Source organism: Octopus sinensis, linkage group LG2, assembly GCF_006345805.1.
Source record: "Octopus sinensis linkage group LG2, ASM634580v1, whole genome shotgun sequence".
Classification (NCBI taxonomy): domain Eukaryota; kingdom Metazoa; phylum Mollusca; class Cephalopoda; order Octopoda; family Octopodidae; genus Octopus; species Octopus sinensis.
The window spans coordinates 92,019,772-92,044,099 of record NC_042998.1 but is presented as its reverse complement, the minus strand read 5'-3'; the positions used below and the strand labels follow the sequence as shown (position 1 = coordinate 92,044,099).

The 24,328-nt window shown below is 32.5% G+C and overlaps 1 protein-coding gene and 1 long non-coding RNA gene across 4 annotated transcripts in view; one reads left to right on the top strand and one right to left on the bottom strand.

The window, feature by feature from the left end:
- Window positions 1–24,328, bottom strand: part of LOC115229254 (titin homolog) — a 139,352-nt gene that overhangs the window by 23,954 nt on the left and 91,070 nt on the right. For all 3 annotated transcript variants that reach the window (XM_029799631.2, XM_036515470.1, XM_036515465.1), the window contains one exon: window positions 3,156–3,328. In XM_029799631.2, the coding sequence (XP_029655491.1) occupies window positions 3,156–3,328 (173 nt within the window). The remainder of the gene's footprint in view (window positions 1–3,155; window positions 3,329–24,328) is intronic.
- On the top strand, window positions 720–22,044 carry LOC118768649. Its single transcript, XR_005004433.1, has 4 exons — window positions 720–799; window positions 8,083–8,086; window positions 16,565–16,572; window positions 22,033–22,044. It is a non-coding gene; the product is annotated as an uncharacterized LOC118768649 (long non-coding RNA).

The following is a 24,328-nucleotide window of genomic DNA, read 5'->3' as shown; positions in this document are numbered from 1 at the left end:
CCATGCTAGCATGGGTTGGACGGTTTGACTGAGGACTGGCAAGCCAGGAAGCTACACTGATCAATTCTTATTTTGCTTTTGCAATCCAAGGGTCATAACTCCAGTGAGCTAAATTACTTTACACTCTTGGTTTTGACGTGGTTGATTTCATTCCAGTTTATTTACAACACCTATATGATCCACAGACTAGATGTGACACATTCAGACCTCCAGTGGCAGAGAACTCACACCATACTATTCCTTTTAGCCTTTTCTGACGATTGCTGGTGTTATTTCAACTCCTGGTATGAAACTGATTGATAAAACAGCTGATAGGAGAATTTAATATTGTATTTTATTGATAATGATATACCCACTGTATTAACCAATATATGAATGCCTATTTTTTCTGATCAATGAATTTTTAGACCACTATATACCTACACTCACACATACACATTATGTATATGTATACATGTAAACTCATTCATCCATTGTTATTTGTCTCTATTTCACTTCTCATTTCAAAGCAGATAGTTGCTTATGTCTCTTAACATATTTTTCATCACATTGACCAGCAGCCTTTTCAATGAGTGTCTATTTTTTTCTTTTAAATGCTTGTTTTTTTTTAAATATTTAACTAATGTTACTGTTTATATATCTCTATAGCCCATCGCTTTGACATCTGACTTGTGAAACACCTTGCACCTGTTCAGGTAATATTGATTTGATAGAAGGAATGAGCTTACGTACAGCACAAACATTTGCTCACTATAAACAATTCACCTATGTAGGTTGCTTGGCAAGAAGTTACAGAATTGTCTTTCTCAGACTCGAGTGACTGCCAATATACCGTTATTATCTCTATAGTAAGCATGTAAACTAATGACAGTTGGGTTTATTTGTTTACTTTGTTTTTTTTTCTTGTTACTAACATCAAAACGTGTGTGTAAGTGTGTATGCATGTGTTTGTTAGTTGACTTTAATTGTTCTTGGACTTATCCATATTCTTGTACTATTTATGGTGGTGTGTTGTCTTAAGGGACAGCATTGTTACACCACTCATTCTTCATATCAAGTATGTGAGTGTGTCAGCTTCTCATGTTTGTATAGGAGATAGACTCCCACCTCCACTCACATATTTAACGTAAAGAATGAGTGTTGTGGGCCTAATGGTAACCCTCCACCACAATAATACAGGAAAATGATAAAATAAGTTTTAAAATAACTGAAGTCAACCAATACATAGGCATGCACCCCACCACACATGCATTCTGAATAAATAAACAAATTAACACTAGTGTTATAAGCTCACACACTTACTGTATAGATATAACAACAGCAAAAAAAAAACTAAAAACCAATCATTGTAAAGACTACAAGTTGATGTGAAAAATATTTTGGGAGGTATAATTAAACTATTGCTTATGGAAAAGAAGTGAAATATAGTAAAAAAAACAACTGGTATGGTTATAGGCTTTATTAATAACAACTCTCCCCAAATATAACAATATTGGTTACATCACATGTTTTCAGATCTAAATTCTTGCAAAACAAGATATTTTTAAGTTTTAAGATTGAGTATATATATATATATATATATATATATTCAGTCTTTAAAATATCTAAGTTTAGAACTCTATATTAAAAACAGTATATCATTGATAGAAGTTTATGTTATGGTTACAGATCATGATAATGGAATTTCTTTTAGATGTTTCCTCCTGAGAAGCAAATACTTTTTTACTTTTTATTTCACATCCAGTTTTATTTTTAAATGTGTAAGACAGTGTTTTCTTTCTTATGGTAGCACTTTCTGATAACACTATCGTATAACGCAACAAATCCTTTTACCTTTTATTTTACCTCCAATTTTATTATTCATATGAATAAGATAGTGTTTTTCTCAGATGGTAGCTGTTTCTCATGAACAATATCATATAACGCTATTCTTATTTACTCTAACCATATAGCTATTCATATCTCTACCATCTGTCTAATTCAACAAGTGTGACTAATAATTTGCTTTCTAAAAACTAATATAACAATAGATTTTGCACAGATTTTCACCATTAAACACTGTGCATTTTTGTATTGGTTTCCATCTTAAAAAGAAAAAAAAATCTATTCAGATTCTTATTCTCCTGAGGCATCTACACTGAAACAGAAAGTCGTGATTATCTGCACCATTCTAATGAAACTAGTGTTGAAGATGATTATCAGTAATAGTGTATTGTGTAATTTTTCACCTAATTTCTTCTCTAATTATGATGGATTCTACAGACTTCAATCTTTGTAATCTACATACTAGCAACTTATTAAACAGCATGAAGATAGTAGTGGTATAAAAGCTACAGATTAAGATTCAGTTCATCTATAATTATTATTATAACTTCAATATATTTTTAAACAACCAGGCGTAGGAGTGACTGTGTGATAAGTAGCTTGTTTACTAACCACATGGTTCTGGGTTCAGTCCCACTGCATGGCACCTTGGGCAAGTGTCATCTACTATAGCCTCGGGTTGACCAAAGCCTTGTGAGTGGATTTGGTCGACAGAAACTGAAAGAAGCCCGTCATATATATGTACATATATATATATGTGTGTGTATGTTTGTGTGTCCGTGTTTGTCCCCACCAACATCGCTTGGCAACCAATGATGGTGTGTTTACATCACCGTAACTTAGCTGTTCAGCAAATGAGACCGATAGAATAAGCACTAGGCTTACAAAGAATAAGTCCTGGGGTCGATTTGCTTTACTAAAGGCAGTGCTCCAGCATAGCCACAGTCAAATGACTGAAACAAGTAAAAGAGTAAACGAGTAAGAGTAACCAAGTCATCTTGAAATGCCATTGATCCTGTGATATAAGTTTCCTGTGTTGAAGAGATCTAAATTAGAACTTTCTACCAAAATTTCATTTTAATTTATATTTCAAACACCAGCTTAATAAAAAAAAACTTTGATGATGATTTTCAGAATCATTTGAAACAAAGGCAATGTATTTCACAAGAAATAGGGTAACAAAAGGGTTAAATTAGTAATGCTAATTTTTTTTATTTTACACTTATAAGAGAACAATTTACCACATGCTTTTCAACTCACAAGATGAGAGGACTTGTTTCAACACATAAAATCAGAACTAGAAATAAAATAATTTGGAAAGTTACACTTACTCTTTGTAGACAACATTGCCATGCAAGAAGCAGATTTTCCACCAGCTGAAGAGATACATGTATAAATAGCTTCATCGTCTCCTGTACATTTGTGAATGTGCAATTGGTGTAAACCTCCTTTACAAACAATTGTGATATGATCACTTGAGCTGAGAGCTTCTCCATCTTTTAACCTAGAATAAATTATTACAATATTTAATTTAATAAAACAACGAATAAAAAGACTATGGTAGTGTTCTAGAAAATAGATTAGGAATACATAATGTTGTCTTTATTGTATCAGAAACATACTAGTGTAATATTTCTGTGATAAATCATTTGGAACATTTTGCAAATTGTAAAGATTAAGTGACTTACCTCTCCTTCCCTTCCTACCATTTTTCCTTCAAATGTCTATTTTCCATGAACTTATTGACATATTCATAAATTCAGGAATTAATGACATAAATGCAATCTTAGTGCATAATGCCTTTCATTCAGTTTTGAAAATGATATCAAAAATAAGATTTTCAAACAAAGAACAATATTGTTTCAGGAATTATAATTTTAAAGAAATCAAGAAAATACAGTTTCGAAAACTTTACAGACATTGCATGACTACCATATGTGTAATTTAAAGCAAATCAAAGTCTTTTATGTTATGGAGCAGCAAATCTATGTGAAAACTATTTTTACAAAAGTAAAAATTTGTTATACTCCAACATTGCTAAAAGAAGTATGAATCATCTTTGAATTTCTGTTTTTTATAGATATAAAATAATAATTCTTATAATCATATTTCCCACTGTCTGATAATTTCAGCAGCCAACTAAATGAATAAAAATAATTTTAAAATCAGGTGAAGGTAATATTTCAATTGCTTTCTGGAATTTTCCGTTTGTAGTGTCTTTCTTAAAAAAAAATTTTAATTTTGACAGTCTTTAGGGTTCTACAATTTCAAGCATTATATAAGCATTTTCAAATATTGCACTTTCTTAGCATGAAACTTGAAGTAGCTAATGTAATATTTGTCCTTTGTTAATTTTAAACATTTACATTTATTCTTATTTTCACTGTATCATATTTTCTATTTCAGATTAAATAAATCCTTATGCACCCTAATATTTGCAGTACATCTCTGGAAGATTTCCTTACTCATCAAACTTTGATGGCTGTGTATATTCACTGTTTTAGTTACAGACCAAATCTATCATCTCACCTGGCAACTGAGTGTTTTTAACAAAGCCTACAATGTTGCAAACTCTTAGACTTGGTCTCCTGTATGACTGAAGATTACTCTATTTTAATGGGCTGCTTCCTATTGCAGCAATTGATGAATCAGGGACTGCTTTTCTGTTTGCTCCCAATATGGAAGATCTATGGCAGGTCTAATGCCAAAGACGTTTGTGGTTCCATGAAACAACTGAACATAATCAGTTACTTTGATATATTAATTTAGAAAATTTCTTGTAAAAGTGCAACAAAATAAAACCTGATTTATATATGACCTCCCACTGAGAAAAATTTGAATTTTGGAAGATTTTGGATTTTAAAATATCAGATGAATGATTATTGACTGTATACACACACACACACACACACACACACACATACGCATGCACACACATGCACACACACATGCATGTGCATTTACATACATTCACACACATACATTCATGTATATATATACACACACACACACACACACACACACACACACACACACACACACACACACACACACACACACACACACACACACACACACAAGGGTAGTTTTTCTAATTTCTTAATTTGTTACAGAAATAATTTCTTGATAAATATAAAACAGAAACCATGGACAAAGTTACCAATAACAGAAAACAACAAAATGTACAGTCAGTTTTTTCAATACAAAATAGTTTGAATGCTTTAGAAAATATTTTAAATGTAAAAATATTAAATATTCACAATCTGCTTTAGCACAATGGAAATTCTGATAAAAACGTCTACACAACAATTTATATGCTTGTAAATGGTTATAAAATATATAATTTTGCAATTTCATAGTAATTGCTTTTTCAAGTTGAAAATTTTATAATGAAAATAACTTTACATTTTGAAATAGGCAAACCATACAGCAGAATATAAATTTTCATTAGACAATTACATATTTGCTAATATCAAAATAATTAAATATAAGACTAATGTACAAGCTACCCCAGTTTAAAGGTTCAACCATAATAAAAATAGTAGCTTTTCTATTTCATCATATAAAGTTATTTGTATTGATGAAATTAACAACATGAAATTATTTAAATATTTAAACAGGTACAAAACAGAAAATTTTCCTTTCCACACATACTGCATGCACATTTTGGGAATCAATCAAGGTAATATGCTGAAGAAATTAAATAATTTCAATCACCTTGAGTCTGATTACTTAATGGCCTTTTCACCTTTTATCAACTTTTAAATATTTCCTTTAAATTTAAATATTTCCTTTAAATTCATGGCTTTTTTGGACAAAAGTTAACCAAATATCAAGACTGTAAACTCCACAATAACAAGTCTACCTATAAGTAGATATTTGATCAGGTGTGACAATCAAGAAATACACAAGAGATATTCTTGAAAGCCAATCTCCTCTAAAGACATTCAAACTATTTTAGAATCCTAACATTACTCTACCTTTCATTTGTAAATTCCACAAACAGCTTGGACACAATCTGCACGAATAAAGACACTACAGAAACAGATATTTTAGTTGGAAAAAAAAAGAAACAATGAAACAAACAAAACTCCTATATTTGGAAAATTCAATTATATTATTTTTTATGTTAATCTACCTTTTCCTAAATTTGAAAAGAGAAGATCTAAGAAGGGAGATTGAGCAGTATTATGTCAGATATGGAGAGTAATTAATTTTATTAAAACTTCAAAAGGTAATGTTTTAAAAGTGAAAATATTTATTTTTAAATCTGAATTAATTTTAAAATATATAAACTGATTTTTTGTTGATTTTTGCAAATTAAGTTTTACTCATGATATAAAAGACAATAAAATAACTTAGGCCAATTTGAAAGCAGTACTTCATAAACTATTATAATACTTAATATAGATATATACATATATATACATAGATATATATACATATACACACATATACATACATACATATATACATTTGTGTGTATGTATGTTTTGTTTAATGTTGAGCTACGATTATCAGTTGTTTTACCAAAACATTATGCTGTTTATAAGACTGTCATTCTTCAAATGCTTATTATTAATGGAGTTTCTTATTTAGAAGTCACAAATAGTAATTTACAACTTCAGGCTTAAATTCTGTCTATGAAATTATAAATTCTGTCTATCAAAATATTGGGTCATCCCATATATAATTTTCAATTGCATGAACTAAAAGTAGGAGGGGAACAGGATAAACTACTTGCATCAACTTGCTATAAAAGCAGGAAGTAATTTTATCGTGTCCTATTCTTAGTGCAAGTTTTGAAGAGTGCAGTTCAATTTTATTCTTTCAAAGCTATAATGGAAGTGACAAAGGAGCATATTTGGCATATTTTGCTTTATGAGTTCAATAAAGACAACAGCACAACAGAAAGTGCAAGAAATATATTGCAGTATATGGGGATTGGACAATAAGTGTAAGCCAATGTCAACAGTGGTTCGAGAAATTCTGAGCTGGAAACTACAACCTAGAAGACAAGCCTCATCCTGGAAGACCTGCAGAGCTCAACAAGGACGTCCTGCAAACTATGGAGGAACAAAATCCCATCGTAACTGTTGAGGAACTAGCAGAGAAGCTTGGATTTGGTTATTCAACCAGTCATTCAATTCCTAGCTAGAAGAAAAACGACCATCTTTGGCTTCAAGACAAAAGGTGTTCTTTCATCAGGATAATACTCGGCCACATACAGCAAGGATGATATTCCAAAGGCTGGAGCAGTTTGAAGGGGAAACAATGCCCCACCCACCATATTCGCCAGACATTGCCCCATCTGATTATCATTTATTCCACAGTCTTTTGAACAATAAAACAAGTATAAAAAAACTGCATTATTTATGGGATGACTCTATATTTTCTTGTTGACTTGGTACAAATCCATAGATTTAAAAGGAATACATGGAATATAAATACATTCCTGTCTTTCCAATTCATTTTAGCTTCAATTGTAAATTGAAATTAGTTTTTAGATTCAACCCAGCAGAGGTTGTTTCCTTTTTTCTCTTGATGTTTGCCTATCTAGTCTAATATTAAAATACATTTAAAGTTGTGATGTCTGAAATGTTGTAATATTAAAATAAGTCAAATACTTCAATTATAGATAGATATTCAACAAACAACCATACTGAAAACCAATAAAGATATATAATTAACTTTTCCACTGTGGAATAATTAGGAAGTTTCTTCTTTCAGCTAAAGATTGGTAAGTGTAAAATAGAAAGAAAAAAAAAAGAAAGAAAGAAATCTTTATATAAAATTCAAGATTGTTCAGTTTTGTTTTGTTGAGAGAAATTTTCTGCTAAAAAAATTTCTGTAGAATAATGAACTACAAAATTAGATGTAAGATCAACACAAGATTAATCTTTGATAAGAGTCTTCTATAGATGGCCTCAAAAGTAAACACATAAGAAAATCACAAGCAGATTAAGAAACATCACAAAACATAAAGAAACAAGTAGTGAAGCATTTTGTGAGTTTTAAATATTTGAACAAAATTATTCGTTTTGATTAACATTATTTGTCTTAGGATCAGGATGGTACAAAACAAATTGGATTTAATTTAATTTAATATATTTGTATTTTTTCATTTGCAGCTAATTACAAGATGAGAAAACAAATAATCTTTCCAAATTATACCAATATATTTTGACTCTATAAGAAAGTCAGTTCTTGTAAGTAATGGGGTACATATTATTGAATTGAAACCAATGTTTTACCAAGATTTGTTTGCTTCTACAGTACTTCAATATAGAATGTAAAAAGAATGAAACTAAATAGTGTGAAATACTGCATTCCTTTTGCAGCCAACTTGCTGCCTGTCGGATTCTTCTTTTGACACAGGGCCAATTGTTGAAAGGCAGAGTGTAATTAATTATACAATCTCATTAGATTACAGATATTTATATCATTCACTCTATAGGAATGAAAGATGATAGGAACCCTGGCAATGTAATTAACTCAGCACCCTACAATATTTTTCAGATTGTTTGCACAAACATATTTATTTAGTTTGATATAAATCATTAGTATATTTCAGCATTACCACAATAAAATTATCTCAGTTAATGCTTAATTGTGTGTGGCTAATAGCAGTATTACACCTGATATTAGAAGTATTTAATTTTAAACTATATATTCATTTATTTATTTATATCTTCTATCTCTTAATTGTTCCAATCATTGGAGCACCACCTTGAAGTATTTAGTTGGACAAATCAACTCTAGTTCTATATTTAAGAGATGAGGTATTATGTACATAATTATTTACATTTGACGGATATTTGTCCTCATCTTGTTTGTTGTTAACACGTTTCAGCAGATATACCCTCCAGCCTTCATCAGGTGTCTTGGGGAAATTTCGAACTTAGGTTCTCATTCCTAAGGTATTTTTCAATGTTATTATTATTATTATTATTACTATTATTATTATTATTATTATTATTATTATTATTATTATTATTATTGAGTGAGAGAGCAGTGCATGCCATCAAAGTGACACTGGGGTAAAATATACGAAGCGCAGTATACTCATCATGACTACCCGTCTGATAAGGGTACACTAGGCACATGCATCACAACCATATGTGCGCGACATGGTGATCTCATATCAAGATAAACAGCACATGACCTTGCAGGTGGGGCCCAGTTAGAATTTTGTTCTGGTCGAGTAGCCCATCCCGCTCAAAAGGTCCCTGAATAAGGGTTGTTTAAGGATGTTGAATGAAACACCCCTGTCTCCAAAGGTGAATTATTCAAACCCCAAAGAATCCCTCTCAACACATGGCTATGATGCTCCCCCACTACTTCTGCTTGTGATCAGAGATGCACATATCATCAGCCACTAAGGGACGTGCTCAACTGGTTAAGGTCAAACAACTGACAAGCAAATCTGTGGTATTGAGCAGAATATTTGCTGTAGCCCATCTTTTATACCAAGACAAAACAATGTACATGATAACACTTTCAATCAGTTAAGATCAGAAGCCATGAGAGCCACTGCCTGGTACTGCATCTGGGCATTGTACTGCATCAGGGCATAGGTACTGCATCAGGGCATGGTACTGCATTAGGGCATGGTACTGCATCAGGGCATGGTACTGCATCAGGGCATGGTACTGCATCAGGGCATTGTATTGCATCAGGGCATCTTATTATTATTATTATTATTATTATTATTATTATTATTATTATTCAGTAGTTTTATTTTTATAGCGTGCTTTCACTTCACTACCGAGTGCAGCTCTGTGTGCCTTGGGTATGTGCTGTGATTTGTTGTGATGCTCTGATGGTTATTGTATGGAAAGTGTTCTGCGTAGGATGTGTGCAGTGCCTAGTAGTGCAATTTTCTGTATGTTATATGTGTTTGTAAGTGCTGGTGTTTTTGTTATGTATTTGCCTGAATATTTTTTTATCATGCCTAATGCACCTACTATGATAGGAATTGTTTCTGTTTTCAGATTCCACATTCTAGTTACCTCTATTTCCAGGTCTTTGTATTTTGAGAGTTTCTCCATTTCTTTTAGAGACACGTTGTCATCAGCCGGTATTGATACATTTTTTTCTTCATGATCTCTGACAACTATATCTGGTCTGTTGGCCTTAATTTCTCTATCTGTGTGTATCGGCATATCCCAGAGTATGGTTGCTTTATTATTATTATTATTATTATTATTATTATTATTATTATTATTATTATTATTAATATTATTCAGGTCACTGCCTAGAATCAAACTCGGAGTTAGTAGCCTGTGCCCTTAACCACTATGCCATATGCCCATGGGCATAAGGTATAGTGGAGTGAATTTTAGATATGAGGCCCATATGACATCAGGACAAAAGATATAAGGCCATATGACATCAGGACAGTATCCAAGAGTAATACAACACTTTGCAAATATCTCCTTCAAGTAAAACCACCAATAGAAGAGAATATGACCAAATATTGTGTGTACTCCATCCCATGCAGCTGTAGTAGGTTATACAAAGGTGAAGCATGCTGCCCCCTCAAAATAAGGGTAGAGGAACATCGCAAAGCTGTGACAAGGGGAGATATTGATAAATCAGCTATAGCTGATCATGTATGGAAAAATGGAGACCACCTCCCACTGTGGGATGAACTTAAAATAATAGACAGAGGACACCACTGGAAAATACGAAAACTAAAAGAAGCAGCACACATGCTAGGACACAACAACCTCCTAAGCAGACCGAGTGCAGATATGAATAGCATATGGGAACTGGTATTAAGGAAGGATAGGAGAATATTAGATTTATAAGCCCTAAAATTCACTCCATAATTGCCCATGGGCATATGGCATAGTGGTTAAGAGCATGGGCTACTAACCCCAGGATTCCGAGTTTGATTCCACTGATTGTTGTAAGTTCTTCAATAATCTGTAAAGCATTCATGCTACTTTTCTCCCTACTTAAGTAATCTTGTTTTTACATCCTCCTAAATTTATTAATCACCTAACCTTTCCTTATACAAAGCCCTCAAACTCTGTCAAATAATATCAATGGAAACAACCATTCTTCACATATCTTTTTTATTTCAGATACTATACCTGCCTTCTAAATATAATTTAGTATTAACGTCTTTTATATCATGCTTAGAATGCTGACTATTTTTAATGCTAAAAAGATATTACTTGAATATCTTCTCCAATTAAAGCAACCTAATTTGTCCTAGAAAACAACTTAATTTAAAGAAAAAGTCTTCCCTTACAGAGAAGACTGTATTTATTTTTTTAGTGTGGTTCTGGGTTCATTCCCACTGCATGGCACCTTGGGCAAGTGTCTTCTACTATAGCCTCGGGCCGACCAAAGCCTTGTGACTGGATTTGGTAGACAGAAACTGAAAGAAGCCCGTCGTATATTTTATGTATGTGTGCGTGTATTTATGTGTTTGTGTTTGTCCCCCCAACATCACTTGACAACCAATGGTAGTGCGTTTACGTCCCCGTAGCTTAGCAGTTCAGCAAAACAGACCGATAGAATAAGTTCTAGGCTTACAAAGAATAAGTCCTGGGGTTGATTTGCTCGACTAAAGGTGGTGCTCCAGCATGGCCACAGTCAAATGACTGAAACAAGTAAAGGAGTAAAGAGTATTAAATGCATTCAAATTCTGATCATATGGCACAACAGTTGATTCACGGCATATTCTCTATTTCTTTCTTGTTTCTCTCCCTCTTTAATATACATATTCACATATCTACACATACATATATACATATGCACACCACACATACAACACAGATCACACACACACACAAACACAAACACACATATATGACATTTATTGTTAGTAAATTACAGTCAGAATGACATACTGATACCTTGGGTTTCCTGTTAGCAGAGAGACTCTGTCAACATTTATTTAGTTGGTAAAATGTACGTACACACACACACACACACACACACTTGATATCTTCTGTCAGCTCTTCAGATTTGAAACTAAACAGTGTCTACCATTGTTATTCAACACAGCTAATTTGTAATTCAATCTTTGTATGTATTTATTCATAATCTCTAAACCTACAATATCCAACAGAGTTAAGTATATGTTTAATGGTCCTTAATCAGAAAAGTAGAAAATACAAAGATTCAATACTATCATTTTTTATAGTTTCTATAATTCTTTTTGTTTTTGTTAATCTACACTTATTTTTAAAATTGGCTATTGCATTTCAATATTCTTGTTAATATTAACAAAATTTTTTTAAATATTCTAAATAAATATTCCCATATATTTGAAAAACTATATTTTGCTCTTACAAATGGATTAATGTTTGGCTCCTTTGGTAATATATATATATATATATATATATATATATTCAATTATCTTTCAAAAATCATTTGAAGTTTATCTTACGAAAGTTATTGGAAAATATCACAGTAAATAAACATAGGAAACATTATCAATAACTATTTGAAAGTTTCATCCTCTTTGGATTTTTTAAAGCTTTCTAATCATCAGCATCCTCAATGATAATAATGATAATAATAATCCTTTCCACTATAGGTACGAGGCCTGAAATTTTGTCGGGAGAGGAGTAGTCGATTACATTACTCAACTGGTACTTATTTTATCAACCCTGAAAAGATGAAAGGCATAACCCTCACCAGAATTTGAGCTCAGATTATAAAGACAAATGAAATGCCACCAAGCATTTTGTCTGGGATCTTAATGATTCTGCTGGCTTGCCACTTTAATAATAGTAATAATAATAACAATGCAGTACACGGCAGTGGCGCTCATGGCTTCTGATCTTAACTGATTGGAAGTGTTATCACGTATATTGTTTTGTCTTGTCAGTTGTTTGACTTTAATCAGTTGAGCATGTCTCTTAGTGGTTGACAATATGTGCATCACTGATCATGAGCAGAAGTAGTGGGGGAGCATCATAGCCATGTATTGAAAGGAATTTTGGGGAGTTTGGATAATTCCCCTCTGGAAACATGGGTATTTCATTCAACATCATTAAGCAACCCTAATTCAGAGACCTTTTGAGTGGGATAGGCTATTTGACCTGAAGAAAATTCTAACTGGGCCCCACTTGCAAGGTTATGCACTGTTATTCTTGATATGAGATCAGCAAGTTGTGCACATATGGTTGTAATGCATGTGCCTGGAGTACATTTATATGATGAGCAGTCATGATGGGTATACTGGGTTTCGTATATTTTACCCCAGTGTCACTTTGATTGTGTGCACTGCTCTCTCACTCAATAATAATTCTACATAAAGCACTTTCAATACAGTGAAAATAATAACATCAAAAGAAGCCACAGCACATACCCAAGGTGCACAAAGCTGCACTTGGTAGTGCAGTGAAAGCACATGATAAAAATAAGATTTCTGAATAATAATAAGAATAAAATTATGATAATAAAAAGCAATGATGATGATGGTATAAGCATATGTACAAGATTACAAATTTACAAAGAAGGAATAAAATGTCTAAATCAGTTTTACATATTTTGATAACCATTGTTAGATGAAAGGAAAAGTAATCCTCCTTAAGATTTTAACTCAGAATATAAATGACAAAACCAATCAGCAGCAAGGTATTTCTTTTTAATCAAGAATGAAACACCAACAGGATCTGAAGCTGTGTTGGACAATAACATTAGTCTACAATACCAGCCCTAGGTGACTAGTTGTCATTTAGGAGGTATTTGTTTTCTAGCAGATACCAAAGGAATAATAATAATGATTTCGAATTTTGGTACAAGGCCAGCAATTTCTTTTTGGGGGGGGTGATATGTCATTTACATGCCAGTGTCGCATAACTGACCCATTTAAAAGTACCCTTCAGTCGTCAGGCAATATACTATGCTTGAGAAGACCTGTTGAGTCAAGTGAAATCGTAGTTGTGGTCGATGCCTGTGCCACCTGACTGGCACCCATGCCGGTGGCACGTAAAAGGCACCACTTAAGTGTGGCCAATGCCAGTTTCAGTAGACACGTAAAAAACACTATTCGAGCATGGTTGATGCCAGTGCCACTTGACTGGCTCCTGTGCCAGTGACATGGGAAAACACCATTCGAGCATTGTTCATGCCAGTGACGCCTGACTGGCCCCCATGCTGGTGGCATGTAAAAAGCACCCACTACACTCTTGGAGTGGTTGGTGTTAGGAAGAGCATCCAGCTGCAGAAACCTTACCGGATCAAACTGGATCCTGATGCAGCCTCCTTGTTTCTCAGTCATCAATCAAACCATCCAACCCATGCCAGCATAGAAATCGGACGTTAAATGAAGATGATGATGAATAATAATGGTTTCACATTTTAGCACAAGACCAGCAGGTTCAGAGGTGGATGTAAGTTGATTATATCGCCAACTCAGTGCTCAACTGGTACATATTTTATCAACCTCAAAAGGATGAAAGATAAAGTCAACCTCAGTAGAGTTTGAATTCAGAATGTATAGATGGATGAAATGCTGCTAAACATTTTTCCCAGTGTGCTAACGATTCTGCAGAATGTGTGGTGAGAGAAGTGAAAGGGTATGGCTCATCATTAGCAAATGTCTGAAATTGGTACAATGCAAATAAAAACAGTGCCATGACAATGTGACAAGAATGATCCATTGGGAGCTCTGTGGAAATCATGGCTTGTAAAGAGCAAATATATGGTATGAGAAGAGCCCAGAAGAAGGCACAGAAAATGAGAACTGCAAAATCCTGTGGGATGTAATGATCCAGTGTGATCACCTGACCAGACGTGGGAAACTGGACATTGTTGTGGTAATTAAAAAAGAAAGAACATGATTATCGACATAGCATGCCCCAGTGACAACAGGATCAATGTGAAAGAAGAAAAAAATAAACAACTATGACGATTTAAAGTGGGAAATAGGAAGGTTGTGGTCAATGAAGAGAGTAGATGTAATATCAATAGTAATTGGTGCACTTGGAAGTATCAGCGCTCAGCTACCAACATGGCTGAAAAAGATCAGTGCAAAAGTGAAGGTAGTGCACCTACAAAAATCAGCATTGCTTGGAACAGCAAAAATTCTTTGCAGGGTTCTTGAAGCATGACCAGTAAACAAGTGTCACCTTAGTCTGCTGGCTGTGAACAGCTGACACTTTTCGTCATACCCAGCAAAATAAGCTGAGAGTTTTCATCGCATAATAATAATAATAATAATAATAATAATAATAATAATAATAATAATAATAATATAGTTTCTAATATAGGCACAAGGCCAGAAATTTAGAGGAAAGATGGTTAGTCAATTACATCGATCCCAGTATTAGACTGGTATAGTATTTTAATGATCCCTGAAAGATTAAATGCAAATTTGACCCTGTAAGGGTTTGATTTCAGAATGGAAAGAGCTAGAACAAATGCCACAAGGCATTTTTCCCAGCACTCTAATGATTCTGCCAATACACTACTTAATTCAAATACACTGAAGGTGGGGAATATTGAGCAAACACAACCAGCATAATAATTCAAAAGCTCAGCATTGCAAATAGTGATCACTATGATGATGGTAATGAGGATGATTTTGGAATCTTAGTCTGGATTTTATGCAAGTGCAGCTGTAGACAATAGCAGTAATGAGGAGCATCTTTTGAATTATATTGTACCCCCCCCACACACAAATTCCTTTTTAGGTGCTACCTTTACAAGTAAAACCTAATTGTTCTAGAGTTAAAAGCTGTACAGCTAATGCATAAAATTCCTAGATTCTTTCAATAAATCTATTACTATTTTCTAATGTATTTCCACTGCTCATAATTTTCATCATATATTTCATATCACTATTTCCTTCTTAAATTTGTTCAGAATTGAAATTTATATTTAACATTACTTCATTCTTTAGCAAAACTTTTTTCCTTCAACATCCTAATTTAATTGCAGTATCATACCGTCATTAATATGAATATCATATAATTTGGCTAACATTATGAACACAACATATTTTTCTTATCAGCATTAGCAATCCTTTTACCTTTTCCATTCCACTACAAATTCTAGTTCTTATTTTATTTATATTTTCCTAGTCACTTAGTTTTCTGGTATAAAACAGTCTTTTTACCAATACATAACAAAAACATAAATTCTGTTTTTGTATATTGAAAATAGACATTTTATTGCATATTTTCTAAAGTTTTCCTGAGTAATGCATTCACGATTAATTTAAATAAAAGCTATAGCACTTATGATCGATATGCTGCAAGACAACCAGGTATTTCACTATACCAATAAACCAGTTTTATAAAATTCCAATATTGTGTGTATCCCAGATTTTACAATAGGTACACTATTTATCTGCATTTCGTAAGAGAAGACAAAAAGGGGTAGCATTATGAAGGGCATCAACTATAAAGCACTGCTCCCAAAAGACCTGCCAACCTCTGCTGTCATGACGATGATAAAGCTGTATATAATGATGTCATTGGTTACCATAACAATATTATGTTAACTCTTAACATCTTGCTAAAAAGTTTTCTGTCAAAATGCCAGTCCTTTATTGATTCTTTTACAGAACAGAAATGACTGAAAGAAGAGATTTGGGTCTTTTATCTTACATTAAAGAGATCTTTCTTAATCAATGTAAACAAAGTTAGTACAATTCTTGTGATATCATGTATTTCAGAACTTTCTGTCTGTGTCATACACAAAGATATGAGTGAAACAAACATAAACACAAACTATTAAAACTTGTACTACATTTACACCTGTACAGTCTTTGGAGTAATTAAACATCTACTCATAATTCTGTACTGAGAACATTCTCAGCCTCTGCTGTGGTTAAGACTGCAACAGATCAGTGTCTGATTTAGACAAGAGTCTTGTATTCTCAGTCACAAAAACGTTAGGGAGACAGGAATAGGCTCTGGCCTAATGGGCCAATAGTTTCAAAAGTGATATTAACTTTTGTGTCGGTGGCACATAAAATCACCCACTACACTCTCGGAGTGGTTGGCGTTAGGAAGGGCATCCAGCTGTAGAAACACTGCCAGATCTGACTGGCCTGGTGCAGCCTTCGGGCTCCCCAGACCCCAGTTGAACCGTCCAACCCATGCTAGCATGGAAAGCGGACGTTAAACGATGATGATGATGATGATGATGATGATATATATATATATTTATATATGGCCTGCTCACTTAGCCAGCGGGGTGGCATCATTTGAAGGCTAAAACAATGCAAAGCGCATTGACCAGCAATGTATAGCAGCATCTGATAGCCAGGTCGGTCATGGTGGTCACGGTGATATATATATATATATATATATGCATGTGTGTTTGTGTGTGTCTAAATGTGTAAATGCAACCACCTACCCAATATGTATACATATATATATATGCACGTGTGAAGGCGATGACAAGTGAGTGATATGCTGTGCTTGTAAAGACTCATCAAGCCAAGTGAAATTGTTGTCGTGGCTGTTGCCAGTGTCATGTAATTGAAATCTGTGCTGGCGACACGTACAAAACATCCATTACACTCTTGGAGAGGTTGGCATTAATTAGGAAGAGCATCCAGCCGTAGAAACCATGCCAAATCAGATTGGAATCTGGCACAGCTCTGTGGCTTACCAGTTCTAGCCTAACCCATGCCAGTATGGAAAGCGGACATTAAATGATGATGATACACACACACACACACACACACACATATTGGGTGTGTAGTTGTGTAAATACATTTAGACATACATAAATACACATGTATATGTATGTATAAAGTTAATATCTGTCTTGTTCATATCATACTACATTACATTACTATATTATTATATTATAATGCATGTATTAATATTTGGAAACCTTTATTTGGATAGTCACCAAAATAACAAAGTTGCCTTTATGTGAGCATGTTTGATGGCAAATAATTTTGTCATGTTTTCTCTAAGGTGAAATTTGAAATTGCATTTTTAAAATCAACTGCATTACTTAAAAACTAATAAATAACTAAAGTTTTAAATTTAATGAATGTAAGATCATTAAAATAGTTGTACAATTACAAATAATAAATGTTTTAGTATTTCATTTATTCATTGTTGACTTATATATATTCTCCGAAAATTAAAACAACCAGGGGAAAACATCATGAGTCAAAGATTGTTGATTTATGTAAATCATGTTTGATAACATGATAGATAATTGCTTAAGAATAACAGAATGTTACATGTTAGTAAGAACAATAAACATTTGCCATTATTATGTGTAGATGTCTGTTTATTCATGCACTTGGGTATTGTGTATGTATGCATACATATATATAACTCTGTGCATGTGTGTGTATATGTGCATGTGTGTGTATGTATATGTGTGTGTGTGTATGTATGTGTGCCTGTATATATATATATATATATATATATATATATACACACATATGATTCTCTCTCTCTCTCTCTCTCACTCTCTCTCTCTCTATATATATATATGTATAAATATATATATATCCACACATACATATATAAATATATACATGGAAAATCAGTACCCCAGACTCAAAGTCTGTGCATCAATGGTCTCACTAGTTCTCCTGTTCCATACAAAGAATGCTACAAATACCTACACATTGATGAAAACATATCATATAAAGACACTGTGAATGTGACCCAAGAATATTATGCCAGACTTAGAAAAATATGACAGTCAGAACTCTCCTCTTACAACAAGACAATATCCCACAATGAATTTGCAGTACCAGTGCTAATTCCAACATTTGGGATACTCAACCAGTCCGTAGAGGAAATTCTCTCCATAGACGTTAAAACCTATAAGATACTGACATCACTGGAAACCTCTACAGAAACAGTGATATTGATAGATTCTGCCTAAGAAGAGATGAAGAAGGTAGCAGCTTGAGATCAATGCAGACAGCTTTTGAATGTCATGTAGTCTCTCTCTCAGACAGCACTTGCTAAATAACAGCAGCAAAAATATATACAACAACTTAGTGCTGAAAAGTGAGCTGATCAGGAAGCATTTTCTTCTTGATGGCCTTTCATGCAACCCCGAAACAGCTGGGCTAAAACACCTCAAAGACCCGGATGTGAAATACTCAGCATACCAAAAAAGACTGTATATGAGTATATTTGAAGACTCAAAGAAGACAGTAACTTCAACTTGATGCATAGCCTCTCGAAGAATTATACCACTACATTGCATTACACTTTGAAGGCTATACATTTGAAATCCAAGAATAGGATTATGAAATATCTAATAAACAAAAGAGACAGTAAAGCTCTTGGAGCTCTAAGGGGATTATTTTTGTGGAAGATCTCACATATGTGATTAGCAGCTGTCCAAAAATGTCATCGAGGTGTTTGTGACATTGCCACAAAACAATATACAATGCCATTCGGAAAAAAAAGACTATTCTGGAATAAATATAGAGAATCCCCATTATTGAGTACATACATAAACTTCAACACAAGGAATACTGGTGGAACATTCCCATCAAAATATCTGTCAAGTTTAAACATCATAACAGGCTGGATATTGTTGTTTGGGACAGACAAGAAAAAATATGTACCATCATAGAAGTTAGATCCCTTGCTGACATGAATATCGCTTTGAAAATCAAAAAGAAAGAGGTTAACAATGGATGACTGTTTTAAAACCTCCAGCTTCTATATCCAGATTATAAATTCACATTTATACCAATGATAATTGGGGCATTTGGTTTTATGAGAAAAGCGACAATCTGGATAAACTAGTTTTCAGAAAAAGAAAGCAACCAACTAACTTGCACATTACAAATACAATGTGTAAGTGGAACAGTAAAAATTATGCAAGACTTTTCTCAAGTTTATAACGTGACATTCTTTTTGTTATCTATATTTCAATGATGGAGCTTTGTATCTTTGTTAGAAGCCAGATCCTTCCTCAGATGAAGAATTTAAATAATTAAAAACAGAAGAGAACAAATAACATACATACATACATACATACATACATACATACATACATACATACATACATACAAAAAATTCCTGTTAATATTGTTTAAATTGCAATGAAAGAGCCTTGGATCTAGGTTAGAAACTGGCTCTTTCTCTATAGGCAAGAAATCTTGAAATAAAACTGAATAATGACATACATACATACATATATACATACATACATACATACATACATACATACATACACAGTATACATTTAACTCAATTGATTAAAATTTTAATGTAAATTATTACATGAAAATAACTTTTGTTTTAGCTAACTGATTTGGTACGTAGTTATATAACAACTTTTATATTTTTTAAAGATACATGCTTTTTTAGTGTTTTATGAGTGAATTTTTTCATCCTGTTCAAAAGGTATTTCATATTATCTATATATATCACGATATACCACTATTGGGATTATTCAGCAATCATATTCATTCATTATGTATTGCTGTATAGAATATTTTGTTACATATATTATTATTAATGTGGGAATAACTAATTATCAATAACGTGTAATCATTGATTTTTATACATAATTCATACTTAGATTTTCTTTGCTTTTAATGTATAAGTGTACATGTGTGTGTGTGTGTGTGTGTGTGTCTTTTGCAATAACAATTTTGTAGACTGATTAATTTTTGCTATGTTTGATATTCTGTTTTAGTAATTTTTTTTATTTGTTGCTATTTTTGTATCACCCTCCTTGCCCCATTGGCTATGAAGAAAGAATTCTGCAATTTTTTTTTATCATTTTTAAAAAAATTCGTCTTTTGAGATTTTTGTGTAGCATATTGTCAAATGATATATTTCTTGACATCATTTCTCTTACTATTTTTTGTATCCAAATATCTATGTTTACCTTGACAATAATTTATTTTCATCTAGTCACTTTAGAGAAATATACGATTCTAGCATGATACACGTATGTGTGTGTGTGTGTGTGTGTGTGTGTATACATGTATATACAAAATATCTTTAGTAATATACTTGTTATTCAAATAGTTATGCTTTTTTTATGTATGTTTTTTGGGGTTGTTATGAATCTAACTTCTTTTTATAATTTTATATAGTTTAAGAAAGCAATATGTATGTGATATTTTAGGATAAATTTATATTCCATCATCCTGTTTAGTGTTTGTTATAGTCTCATCAGTATCTAAGTTATTTTCATGATGCCATTCCTAACACCAACCACTCTCAGAGTGGTTAGGGTTAGGAAGGGCTCCAGCTGTAGAAACCATGTCAGATTAGATTGGAGCCTGGAGCAGCCTTCTGGCTTGCCAGTCCTCAGTCAAACCATCCAACCCATGTCAGCAGGGAAAGCAGTCATTAAACGATGATGATGATGGTGACAATGATGATGATTTTTCACTTAAACTTTTTAATATAAAACTGCAGCATTGTAGTGAGCCTTGTCTATAGAAGTTATAACAAAATAATAATGTCTTCACATGTGTGAATTTCTGTGTATATGTACACACACACAAACATATTATGAGTATATGTGTAGATGTGTGTGTGTGTGTATTCATACATATATTGAACAAAGGAGGTAAGATAGAAATAAATGTAGAAGTTTGTTGAAAATCTCAGGAGCCATCATACATTTTTCAGTTCAGAAGTCAATAAGATAATGTGTTGTACATTAATGACACATAAGAGTTACATTAAATAAATTTGGAATTGGAGAAACTTTGAGAAATTAATGTAAGTGTAGTACTGTCATGTGGTGTCTACTTTTTTTCACCTTCTATGGCTGCTATAAATGGTAGTTATTAAAGAAGTTCAAACTTTAATAAAGAGAGCTTGATTGAAAGGGTCTAAAGATGAACAGGGGAAATACTAAGGTACATGTTAATATCAAGAACCACGTCTCTGAAAAGCATCATTTAAGTTTACCTTAGAGCACAGGAAGAGAATATGTAAAAAGGAGATGTTTCATAAGTGTGATTATACAACAACTATATTAATCTCTGGTAAATTTACTTAAAAATATGACTTTATGGACACTAGATGCACTGGATAGCTAAAAATCATAAATAATTATAAAAAGAAGACTGTAAACTATTCAGTTGACCTCCCCAAAGATGGAGATATGTGCTATTACTCCAGTATTATACAAAGGTAGAATTAGGTGATATCATAGAGGTCAGAGCGAAATTAAAAATAAACAAATAATAAATAAATAAAAGGGTAAGAAAAAAGCATTTCTATCATTCAATATAAAAATTAAAGGTCAAAGTGTAAATAGCTACAAGAAGCAAGGTGTTATTTTACAAGACTCCTTAGAAAAGAAAGTGATGAACCAAAACTGCAGAAAAGAACTTCTTGCTGGGAACTGAAAAAATATTCATTTACAATCCTGTAGAAAACACAATATATAAAGAAAAGACTACACTTTCTAGAGAAAAGATGATAAAACTATTTCATCACAAATAAAAATATTTCAAGAGAATAGTTGTAAAACTTTTTTCTTATAGGTGTTCATTGTTAATACTTATTAATCTAATTCAAAAGAGTTCACAAAAGTTTTGGGTTTACTTCAATTTCTATTGATGTATTTAATATGATTTTATATTAACAAATTCTATTTTTTCTCTTTTCGTTCAATTAAGATTTTTTTAAGAGAAATAATGATATGTCATACACAAGGGGGGTTTGCCACTCACAAAATGCTGCATACATAATTAGGATACAAAACATTTTTTATTAGCAACAAAAACACTGCATAATGATGATATTTCTGAAACATTTACAATCAAGACACATTTAAATAATTTACAATTTCAAAAAAAATTGGTTCAATCAAAATATAATATATTTCCAAAAATAATGTTCAAAATGTATTCATGTGTTTCATGCAAAACTAGTTTCAGCAGTTATTATTAAAGGTTGTGTGTGTGTATTTGTGTGTGTGTGTGTGTGTGTGTGTGTGTGTGTGTGTGCATGCATGTGCGAGTGCATGTGTGCGTGTTGGGCAATCATTCTGAATAATGTCAAAGTCCAGAGAGTTGGAGAAAATTACTAAAATACAAATGATTGATGAGAGTGACAAACATGTGAAGTATAAATTCATGATATGAGTTGCAGTTATTATATTTATCCAGCTTTGACTCATAAAAATATATGATATGTCAGATTTTTCTGATATAGAATATGATTGATGATAGGATATATGAAATAAAATTTGAATTAAATTATCTAAGATTGATGTCGTAACTATGATAAGTTCTGGTAAAGCACTAAAATAAGCATTTTCTTAATACTTACAGCTGGAAATAGCTCTTTCTAATTTTGGCACAAAACCAGTAATTTTGTGTGGAAGGAGAAGCTGATTACATCAACTTCATTGTTAAACTGGTACTTATTCTATCGACCCCAAAAAGACAGAAGGCAAAGTCCACATTGGTGGTATTTAGACTCAGATCATAAAGAACTGCAAGAAATGCTATTAAGCATTTTATCAAGCACAGACATGAGTCTACCAACTTGCCATTGAATATAACTCAATTTAATATTAATTTTTTAATTTCAGAATTCTTTTTTTTTTTAGTTTGTTATTTTTTCAAAACTGATATATTGGTAAGAAAAAGAAAATTAACCCCCCTATAATTGTTATTTTCCTCATCATAACTATTAAATATGAAATATTGAATTAGTCTAATTTAGAAACAGTAGTAGTTCTACTACTATTACTTCTACAATTAGTTTACAGTATTTTATATAATGCTTCACACTTTTGAGTTCACACTTTCTGAGACTGATAAAATCAATGCTTGTAATATAAAAGGATTAGTTCATTCATATGTGTGTGTGTGTGTAGTCGGAGCACTGCATCCTTCAAAACTTCCATGCTTTCTGAGATTCGCCAACACTACACCTGATTTCCTCCCCTCCATACACACACAAGCATGTATCTGACTCATACATTGTTCGCTTTCCAGACATTTGTACATTACTGCATATACTTTATACGCACTTTCTGACAAGTTGTGGTGCACCTGAGCACTGTATACAATAATTTCATTATTATTAATATTATTATTATTATATATATATATACATACACACATATATATATTTATATTTATGTATATATATATATATACCCTATCGAAATATAAGCTAGTGTCAAAGAACCTTTTGAGGAGTTTCTAAGATAATTCAACCTGCTAGAAAAAGCAATAAAATTCCCTTGAAATAACACTTTACCATCATAAAAAAGAATGGATACATTGAATAGTATATATAGTATATTTTTTTAAAATATCCAGATGATTACAATTGAAAGATTTTTGATTACTTTAATTATAGGTCTACTAAATAATAATAAGACTAAGGTGAGTGTAATCAACTTGTGAAATGCACAGTCTTTGTAATAATTACATGAAATTTTCATTTGAAATAATTTATCATAAGGCATACAGCTATCATGGCTGTGTGGTTTAGAATTTTGTTTCCCAACGATGTAGTTTTGGGATCAGTTCTACCATGTAACACCTTAGGCTAGGGTCTGCTACAGCTCCAGGTTAACCAATGCTTTTGAG